At 33.7% G+C, this 11,182-nt stretch overlaps 1 protein-coding gene across 1 annotated transcript; it reads left to right on the top strand.

Moving 5' to 3' along the window:
- Positions 1-4,863: 4,863 nt before the first annotated feature.
- On the top strand, positions 4,864-9,436 carry LOC147541322 (receptor-like cytosolic serine/threonine-protein kinase RBK1). Its single transcript, XM_086637571.1, has 10 exons — positions 4,864-5,118; positions 5,208-5,363; positions 5,477-5,563; positions 5,892-6,359; positions 6,840-7,106; positions 7,960-8,114; positions 8,321-8,400; positions 8,491-8,626; positions 8,718-8,867; positions 9,107-9,436. Exons 1-10 carry the CDS (start codon positions 5,103-5,105, stop codon positions 9,266-9,268), a joined length of 1,677 nt encoding a protein of 558 aa, XP_086493697.1. The 5' UTR covers positions 4,864-5,102; the 3' UTR covers positions 9,269-9,436.
- The last annotated feature ends 1,746 nt before the right edge of the window (positions 9,437-11,182 follow it).

Here is an 11,182-nt window from a genome sequence, read left to right as displayed (position 1 = left end):
ACACAATTTACGAATCCGAACACGTTACACTTTTTTTGTTGACAAACGTTACACTTATTTACAATGCCCTTGACAAACAAGTTTAGACATTATTAAAGAGGACACAAAAAAGTGTTATAATACTAGCAAAACAAAGAAATAAAATGTAATATACTTTGTTAAGTTCTTGCATGTGTGTTAGTAATAATCTAGCATAGCTAACAAACAATTGACAACTCTCAACAAAAAAAAACAATCGACAATATGTTGATTATGACTAAAATACAAAGTAAGAAGAGGGCAAATAAGAAAAATAAGGAAAGGAAAGAACAAAGGTAGTAGTAAAACAACCTTCCATCCTTCGTAGAAAATTAGTGTGACGACCATTCAACAGAATAGTTATTTTCTTTAGCAATTTGTTGCATATCTTTGCTAAACCGTCACCAGATGCGTTTAGATTCCAAGAATGGTGTCTCTATAGATTCCTATAAATAAGATTCATTTCATATTCTCATCTCCAAATTTCATACGTTTTATTCAGAGCATTAAGGTGCTGTTTGTTTTTTTAACTTTTCAGATCTGAAATCTGAATTGGGACAAATTCAGATTTCAGATGTTTGTTTTTTTTATTTAAGAAAATCTGAAATAGTTTCTGAATTAGATCAATGTCTGAATTGACTGAAAAGTAGTCCATATTTTTCATACTTCAAAACAAGTCTGAAACCAAAAGTCCATATCTGAAATGTGTGAAATGTCGCTTATACCCCCGGAAAATTCTCAAACATAATTTTATTTAGCAAACATCCACCCCCCACCCCCCCCCCCCCCCCCCACCACCACCACCACCACCACCACCACCGAGAGCCCATCACCACCGAGAACCCACCACCACCACCGAGCCCACCACCACCACCGAGCCCACCACCACTACTAAAACCCCCACCGAGCCCACCACCACCACCGAGTTGTCAAAACATGCATTTTTCATGCTAATATGACCTAATTTGATCTGATTAGGAGATTTTTGATCATCTGATTTGGGTTTCTGATTTTGATTTCGAAGTGAGCGTCTGATTGCCAAAGGAGGGTTTTGATCTGATTAGGAGATTTTTGATCATCTGATTTGGGTTTCTGATTTTGATTTCGAAGTGAGCGTCTGATTGCCAAAGGAGGGTTTTGATCTGATTTTGTTTTCTTGTTTTCTTTGGTGATTTTGGTTTCATTTCTGCAGTAAGATAGAGAAAACAATTGAAGATACTAAAACAACAACAAATTTTAGAGAGAGAGAGGGGGAAGAACCTTTGGCGTTTATATAGTTCGTTCACTCCTGATTGGATCTTTCAAAACATGCATTTAGACAGAGGGCAGCTCGTTAGATAGAGAGGCGGCAAAGAGATGAGAGAGAGGGAGGTGGCAGAAAGATGAGAAAGGGGGAGGAGGCGGCAGAGAGATGAGAAAGAGAGAGAAATGACTTTAGGGTTTTCCTTTTCTTATTATAAAGAAGGCATGGGCCATAGAAATTAGGATTTAGGTTATGATTTTTAAATACATGTAATAAGGGTATAAATGTCAAAAGAATAATTCAGACTTATTAATTCAGACATAAAAAACAAACATCAAAATTTTAAAATAATTTAGTAAATTCAGATTCAGCAAATTCAGATTAGCAAATTCAGATTCAGCAAATTCAGATTCAGACATTTAAAAAAAACAAACAGCACCTAAGTAAACATCTGAGTGCCTAAGAAAAAGAATTAATTATAATGGTTCTCAAGGAGTTTCACTAGAAACAAATCCGGGTTTGTCCAAGTCAAGAAAGAGGTTAGTCTGCTTTTGAGTTTTATTGCTTTCTGATTATAACTATCATCTATTCTAAAGGTAATTCATTATATCTGGAGAGACAAATATCAAAACAATGTGGTACTATGCGTGAAGTCAAATGTCTCAAGAGAAGGTTACTTGTGTTACTCGATTTAGTAACTGTCTAAATGAAAATAGTTAAGATTGATTTACTCGGTTTAGTGACTGTCTGACTGATTACATTTTTGGTTTAGTGACTAAGTCTAACAGTTGAATTTACGAGCCTAACCCAACAAAATCAAAAGCTAGTTTTATAAAACAACATGAAACGATAATTGCACTTTCACATCAGAGGATTCAGACAATTGTGATTTAGATTACGAGAACAAAAGAAAACACCACCATAACATTGTTGAACCGAACATATATGGTATTCTCTATGGATCTCAGATCTAATTTTTTTTTTTTTTTTTTTTTGAGAAATCGACGGATCTCAGATCCAAATTATGAATTAGGTTTGTAACAAAAATAGTTAATTGAGTAAGATGAGTTGCTTTTATTCCTCTATTTAAATCATGATTGTGAAAAACATCATATTAAATGTAAATTTATTTTTTAACCTAAAAGTACTTAAGTTTTATATGAACATTATTTATATAGCAAAAAACACTTGTTTTAGAACTCTAACCAAGAGTCATTTCTTGACGACATTGGCATTTTTCATAAACAAACAAAACTCCTACAACGGTCGAAATTCCACCTTTAGATGGACATATGATTAGAGAAATATCTAACAATATATATATATATATATATATATATATATATATATATATATATATATATATATATTGTTGAAAATGGCGAAAATATTTGAGAAGTTGATAAAAGGTTGCTCCCCCAACTTCAATATTGGAGTACCAAGCTACCAAACCCTCATTCTCATGTCTCTTGTGGGCCATAAAAAAAGAAACATGGCTACAAAGTGAAGTAGCAAGAATTCAATTGAGAGGCCCTACACTCTTATTTCACTTTGACCTAATAACAAACTTAGAATTAAAAGCTTTTGGTGGTAGTTTGATTGGATTTGGTTAGTCAAAATTGATAAAAATTAGTCCTTGATTCTAGGGTTTTCCTTTGACCCTCCATAATGAACTACTTCACAAATCAAGTTCAACTGAATTCAATCTACATGAAAAGGAGATGATAAAATTATGTTAAAAGTCTATCAAAGAAAATAAGTGATGAGAAGTAGTTTTAACAATTCTAACATAAATCTTAACAGGATTAGTTCACCTACTTTATTAGTCAATTTTGCTTACTTATGATGATTTCGTGTTTAAGAAGACTTAGTTAACTACCTCTTAACTGAATTTTAACTAATTAAACTTATAAAAGGACCCACTCCCACATCTAATGTTTTCTTTATCAAAATATTATTTTAGCAAAGATGGGAAAAGGCATTTTAGTGTCTTTTTATGTATTTAACTAGCTTTTGTCTTTTTTTTTTTTTTTTTATCATAGGATAAAAGTTTATCCTGACTAAGAAGAAGTTTGAACCTTCTCAACAAAAAAAAAAAAGAAGAAGTTTGAACAAAATCGTTTAACTCTCTATATATATGTATTGAATATGAGTAACAAAATCTTTCGAAAAGAAAAAGAGTAACAAAATTAGATTGATGTTCTTGAAACAAAAAAGAAATTGATGTTTTATACAGACAAATTTTTAATTTACAAGAAATAACATAGCACTATGTTGAAAATATCTCCTTACATTTATGAAGTCTACAGTGGATTAGCTCAACAAGATAAATTACCATAGTAAAATGATGCACCAACTTTACCTTTTGTGTTCTATATTTAGGAAACTATCATGATGAGTCATGATCTTTGACCTCCCATTCCCTAGTAAATTCCATCAAGTATATGAAAATTAGGGTATATAACTATTATGGGTCCATGTGAGATATCAGATATGCAAGAAGGATCTCCAAAAAAAAAATCATGAAGAAGTTAATCTAAATCTCATTTAAAAGAAAAAAGAAAAAACAAGCGGCCACGCGTGATAATTGCACGTGACTATGCTCACTTGTCACGTTTGTAACAAAAAAAAATACACTTGTCACAAAAAAATGAAAAATGTAATTTTTGGGGTTAGGCAACAAAGTGGGAACCACCACTGAAAAATGTTAAGAAAGACATGGACCCATTTTGACTTCTCATTAACGGATTATTCCTTTTGTGTGTGGCAAAAGAAAGGCGTTAGTTATGCCTACAATCACGTAAGGTACACTTATCAGGCATTCCTAAATGATATGATTGCATCCTTCATTTTCACAAAACTCTTGTTATTTATGTTCTAGTGACTGTTGCGAAAGGTATTAATAATGTATTTTGATTCATTTGGATCTGTCTATATATATATATATATATATACACCCACACGACTTACAATTGAAATTCAAGAAAATGATTTTATAAAATTGTTGAGAAGTAATTTTTAAGGTTACTTTAATGGCGTAAATGTGAATCAGCGATATTTAAGTTTGTCTTAATCTTTCTATCAATGTTTTGTTAAACGGGATAACGACAAAGTTCTCATCCTCACATCTCTAATGAAACATATAAGAAATATACATTACAAACTAATATACGCTACATGTTTGTAAGAGCTACAAAATGTGTTAATATTGATGCACCAAAATGTTATTCTAGTTACATTTCTGTATACACATATACAAGACGAAGAAATTTAGATATGGCCCATGTCCATCTCTTCGACGATGAATAGGTCTTTCCACACAACATCGTGATCCAATCACCAAAACATATTAAAACTATTTGACATATATAGATAAAAAGACGCTAATGATGTATGGTTGGAAAACTTAGTGTTATAATCATTATGTATGTCTTCGAGAAAAAATATAGTACAAACATCAAATCTCAATATCCTAAAATCTCCAATGACATTTTCAACGGTCTAGATTTCATCACAAGTTTCTTTATTAAAAAATAATTAACTCCATAACTAGAACATAAAGAAAGAACTATAAATAGCAATTACTGGGGTTTCAAATAATCCAATCCAAAAAACTGATTTTGCCCTTCCTCTGAGTTTTCCACAATAACCAACTCCAACTATATTCTTCTTATCTCTTAATAAATTCTCTATCTTCTTTCAATATGGGTTTCCAATTTAAAAACTGTTCTTGATCTTAATTTGAATGATTTTTTTATTCTCTCAAATACCCAGAGATTTAATTAAACAGATTTAGCATCAGTTGTGATCTTGAGAAGAATACCTTAATCAAATCATTCTAATGGGAGCTGAAGAAGGTACAAAAATTGATTAAAATTTTTAGTAATTTAAGAGCTTTTTAATTAGTAGTACTCAAATTACTCTGTTTTTTGTGTTGTTAATGAAGAATTTGGAGAAGTCCAAAATAACCCAGAAATTGAATCAAAAGATGGATTGATAGAAACAGAGTCTAAAGATGGTTTCAGATTGTGTGATAATCAGAGGACTTCAGACTGTGAATTCAGTTTGAAAAACCTAGAAATCCAAATGAATAATGGAGAAGGTAATCTTTTTCTTTTTCAAAATTTCTCAAATTTTTTCAGTATTTTTTTTCTTTTCCTAATTGTGATTAACAGAGTTTGGATTAAGGTTAATTTATTGTTGATGATTATGTAGAAACTGGATTAACCCCAGAATTTTCAGGATCAGATTCTCAAACAGAAGAATTTAGTGAAGATCAGAATAATTTTAAAAGTCTAGAAGGTAATTTTTGTTCATTTAAGCCATATTAGTACTATTTTGATTTTTTTTTTTTTGAATTGACCAAATAAATGGAAGGATTTAAGAAGTTTTATGGAAAATGTTAAGGAAAGAAAAAACCTAAACAGACTCTGGGAAGAGATCTTATGTAGCTTGCTGTGATTCGTGTTTTTGATCCACTGAACCACGAACCGAGAGAGACCATATACAATTTCTACCCAAAATCCGTTTATTATTTGTTGTTCTCTATCATTACTCAAATTTTATCGTCTAATATATGCGCGGCGACCGCCATTGAATTTTAGGTTAATCTTGTCTCTTGTTTATGCAGAATCCGAGAACACCGATACAAACCCAGAAACTGATTCACAAGATAGTCCAAAAGAATCAAATTTCAGTACAGATTTTAGCTCCCCAAGAGGAGTATTAGAAATCTCAGTTTTGGGTTCTGATACAGATAACAGCACCAGCAGCAGCACAAATAGTAGTTCTTCTTCTTCTTCTGCTCAAGAGAAATTGATAAAACAAGAAGAAGCTACTAATTTAGTACCTGAATCTCATAAATTACTATGGAGAAAATTTATTCAAAACATAAAGAAGAAATCAGTTAGAAGATTTTCAAGTCTTCCATTGCTGATTAATAGCTCTGAAATAACAAGAAAACATTCGAATAGGAAATTAGCTCGAATTCGAAGTGCTGAAGATGAAATTGATATGGGTTTACCTCAAGGTCTTAAACCTTCTTGGAAGAATTTCAATTATGAAGAACTTGCCATTGCTACTGATAACTTCAGCCCTGGTAACACACACACACACACATTCTCTCTCTTTCTCTCATTAGGTATTGTGGTGACAAATGTGGACTGGACCGGCCCGGCCCGCAATAAGGTGGCCGTCGCTTAGACTGTTCCTATACAGGGTCGTGACACGACAACCCGACCAAGTAGCACGGTTTGGCCTGCCTCAGCGGCAGTCCGACACTAACTGGGCTCTTTAACTTACTGCATCAATTATTGGTCCAGATTGGCTTGTTTAAAGCTACGATGGACCAAGCTAAACCGTGTAGAGTTCAATTGATGTTGAGAGGTGCCTACATTCAGCCCATCTGAATCGAGTCGAGCTTGGGCCAGGCTGGCCATTAGTCACATAGAGTTCAATTGATGTTAAGTTGGGCCGGCCCACATCCGGCCCATACAAATGGAGTCGAGCCCGAAGCAGACTGGCCCCAATGAAAGCACTAATCATTTTTGCATGAATTGGATTTGTAAAATATGTGCAGATAAATTGATAGGGAAGGGAGGGCATGCGGAGGTATATAAAGGGTGTTTGGTGGATGGTGAAATTGTGGCAGTGAAGAGGCTAATGAAGAAAGATAAGGAAGGAAAAGAGGAGGAAATTAGAATTGGAGATTTCTTGACAGAACTTGGAATTATAGCTCATGTCAATCATCCAAATGCAGCTCATTTGATTGGTTTTGGTGTTGAAGGAGGTCTTCATCTTGTTCTTCAATTATCTCCTCATGGCAGCCTTGCTTCTTTTCTACATGGTTTTTTCTCTTCCTCTACTACTTATATTTTGCTACCGTTTGAAGACAAAATATATAGTTGTTTATCGTCTCAAGTAAAAATAACATTATAACAGAAAAAAAAAAAAAAATGTAAAAATAACATATGACTCAGCATGGTGAAATGACACAGAGTAAGAGTGTCTGACTCGCCACTCTAGTATGACTTCAGTCAAATTTATTGTTCAAGATCAAAAAGGAAAAACCACTGAAATTCCCACCAAGTTTTTCGTGTCCTCTAACACATTGATCATAGGCACCGTTGGGAGGCATGCTGTTGCCTTGCGCGGCGGAGTCTGGGCTCCATCGAGCGAAGTATGTGACCACCTTAACCGAATGCCCCATGAATCCAACTCAAAGGCCCTTGGCAGCGCCTATAGAATTTCCCTTGGTTGATATCCTAGATCACCCAAGGGAAGTTTTATTGGCGCCTACATTTGCGTTAACAGTGCGCCTCCTGGTTATTGACGCTCCCGTATTTTATAAAATTATTAAAAGCGCTCCCTCTCAAAACAAGCACCCACCCCGTTGTGTTTGACCCAAACTTGATGGGTTCGAACCAATTTTGGTACACAAAATCCGTTCAACCTTACTGATTTGAAGGGGAGCAAAACACTTTCGCTCTTTATTCTTCCTCTACAGTCCAAACCTTAAAACACAACTTCTCTATAAGTTTGATTCCTAGTGCGATAAATCTCTCCTTACCCAAATCTTGATTCACTACCAGGCCTTGACCCAAGATAATTTTGATAATGGGCCTCTTTATGGCCATATTGTATAACATAGTTAATCCCATTATTAGGGCTAACTAATGAAGTGGTTTTTTAACCCACAGGTTCAGAGAATACACTTGATTGGAGCATAAGGTATAAAGTGGCAGTTGGTGTAGCAGAAGGACTTAACTATCTTCATAAGGGCTGCCACAGACGCATCATTCATAGAGATATTAAAGCTTCTAACATTTTACTAACCCAAGATTACGAACCTCAGGTAACACTATTCTAGTTTTAACTATTATCACCTCCTTGATTACATACTTCTCAAGTTTTACCCCCTCTAGTTTCGCTTCCACTCTCTGGGATCCACAAAAAGAAAACCAAGAAACAGTAGCCGAATTAGGGGCTCGCGATTGGGCCCATTTTTGTAAAACATTTTTTAACATTATAATGGAAAAATTTGTTGGTTTTTCAATGTAGATATCTGATTTCGGTCTCGCCAAGTGGCTTCCAGATAAATGGACTCACCACATTGTGTACCCCATAGAAGGCACTTTTGGGTGAGTTAAATGTGCATTAGAAATTCATTTGCTTTCATAAGTTTAAGTTACCCTTGGATTAAGATTTTGTTTTATTCCTAAACATCTTAGGTATTTGGCTCCAGAGTACTTCATGCATGGGATTGTCGATGAGAAAACAGATGTTTTCGCTTTCGGTGTTTTGCTACTAGAACTTATAACTGGTCGTCGTGCTATTGATTCTAGCCGCCAGAGCCTTGTTATTTGGGTAAGATATTTAAAGAGGTTTAATTAAACTTTGTTATTCATTTTTCTAATTGTTAAACTGCTTAATTTAATTTTCGTGTTTATACTTGTAGGCGAAGCCATTGTTGGAAACTAAAAAAATAATGGAATTAGTCGATCCTCGATTAGGAGAAGATTACATGCTTGGAGAGATGAAAAATGTGATGTTGGTTGCTTCCATGTGCATTCATCATGTATCAACAATGCGCCCACTAATGAGTCGGGTAATTTGCCCCCTTCTCTCTTCGACTCTTTATAAATTCTTCTATTCTAGATCAAATTTGGTCTTTTTAAGTATATTACAAAATTCTAGATTATACAAGTAAATGTTTTTGCTATCCATTTGTGATTCGTCGCAAAGCTATTGTTACATTTCGACTAATTTACAAAATTCAATTTTTTAACTTTCGTAAGTTATTTTTAATTCTTTTAATTATTTGTGAATTTTTTTTTTTGAGTGTAGGTGGTTCAAATTCTCAAGGGTGAGAGAGAAGTGATGGCAAGAGAAGAAGAATCATTAGTAGGAAAGGGAGGACTTCTCTTTGATGCTTGTGCTTTAGATGATTACACTTCTTCTACCTACTTAAATGATCTTAATCGTCATAAACAACTTGCTTTAGAATGATTAATCAAATGTAGTGTGTATTTGGCCTTGATTTGTAATTATAATTTTAGAGTGTACTATTTCCAAAGGTTAATTTCACCAATTCAAGACCACTTCTTGGGTATTGTTTATGTAACTAGTATATCTTTTTTTTTTTGAAGTCAACGACTCTTTTTAGTCTTTTGTCTCCTCTTTGTCTCGAAAAACATTTTCTTAATGGGGTATTATATAGTTTTCCAAGTACTAAGATCTAGTTTAGGGTTTGACTTGGTGAGAATTGGATTATTGGATACGATAATGATTAGTCTTCTAACTGTCTAACTTGGCAAACTTGATTTACTGTAAAATAGTTTTCAATTTCGAGTAGCGGAAACTGTATAATGACCTAGTCCATCGTGTCATAAACTAGAAGGAGCAAGATTTTACTGACATGAAATTCTACAAATTTAATAACATTCTTCCAACTCAAATCTTGCACCTTACTAAAATAACTAATGCATATCACAACCTCAGCTTCTTTAATAAATTTTTGGTGCGGTTAAAGGCATTCGACTTTCGTGCTATAAGCAAACTACTATACTAGCACTCGGGTTATTTCTCAAACAGTTTGCAAATATACGGCTTATCTAACAAGCACTCATTGACCCTTATACATGATGCATTCAAGCATCAAATAATAAGTTAAGAAATGTTTATATACATCATTGGAAATTTTCTTGTGCTAAAAATTAGTTGAGAAGAATTGTTATTGATTATTTTAAAAGTAAAAAGATAGAATAACATCTTAATATGTGGGTACTTATAAAGTGTCCAGGTCAATGTTCATTTACCATAGTCAAACTAATAAACCAATTGCTTAAGACATAAAGGTCGGGTGCTTTTAGGAGGACCTACATTTCTTTGTGTTTTTTAATATTGATTACGATAGTCATTACAAAGGCACTGATACATCGATTGAATACGATGATTGTCGAACTGAAACTCTTACAGAAACGGTCAAAAGTCCAACTAAACTACTGGCCTAAAACCTATCTATCTACTTTTTGATATCCGAATTCAATAATCGTGAATTTACACTTTTATGAAAATATATCAGACGTCCGTGATTCTCTGTCGTGACTCTATTTTTCGAGTCTTCACATATTCAATGTTGTTGGTCCATAAAGTTGTTTCGGATGTATCAACCACCTAATTGATTTGTTCAACATGTAATTTGACCCATAATGGTCCAAGAAAGTGGAGAGAGAAAAAAAATCTAATGTAATTCGCGCCCCGTGCCCGCACGAGCAAGGCTCCGTTCCCATGACAACCTTTACTTTGTCAACGAAAAGGGGGTACTCCGTGATTTTGGTTTCCCTATTCTGGTTAAGGGCAGTCAACATTCAATATTATCAAATCCCTAAAATCACTTTTTTAAAGTCCCTTTTTAAGGCTGGCTTCACCTTAAACCTTGTGATTCTTGTGTATTCTATGAAAATATATTGATTTTGTGGTCTCATTTTTAAGAGAAAAGACTAACGGCGTAAATTTTTAACATAAGATGTACACGGGTTGTCTAATACTTTTCTCATAACAGATACTAGCGCACGTATTTCTGTTTTCGTTAGGTACAAAATGTACATATTATTTGTCTTCTTATAGCATGCTTATGAATATATATGGAAGATTTCTAACTCTACTTCAAGAAATTTACTTGTTTTAGTCCAGAACACGAGATTATGTAAAACAACAACTCGTATTGAATAATAACACAAGGATTTACCCAAAAAATAAAAGAAAAGAAAATATATAATGTAAGAATAAGTAAACCAAAAGAAGAATATGATAAAGAAAACCACATACTGTAAGAAGAAAATCCAATGATGTGATGAAACTTAAAATCCGAATGTGTTTAACCATGATCATTACTAACAACTCTTTGGCTATGCCCATGGG

This window comes from Eschscholzia californica, unplaced genomic scaffold (genome assembly GCF_041429995.1).
Source record: "Eschscholzia californica isolate CP2 unplaced genomic scaffold, dmEscCali1.0.p SCAF_4, whole genome shotgun sequence".
NCBI classification, from domain to species: Eukaryota; Viridiplantae; Streptophyta; class Magnoliopsida; order Ranunculales; family Papaveraceae; genus Eschscholzia; species Eschscholzia californica.
The sequence above is the reverse complement of the archived record's forward strand: the minus strand, read 5'-3'. Positions and strand labels throughout refer to the sequence as shown.

Bases quoted from the DNA above. Each gene is read 5' to 3' on its own strand.
- LOC147541322 (XM_086637571.1), top strand. The intron at 5,564-5,891 runs GTAATTTTTGTT...TTGTTTATGCAG, and splicing joins TAATTTTAAAAGTCTAGAAG to AATCCGAGAACACCGATACA. The intron at 8,868-9,106 runs GTAATTTGCCCC...TTTTGAGTGTAG, and splicing joins TGCGCCCACTAATGAGTCGG to GTGGTTCAAATTCTCAAGGG.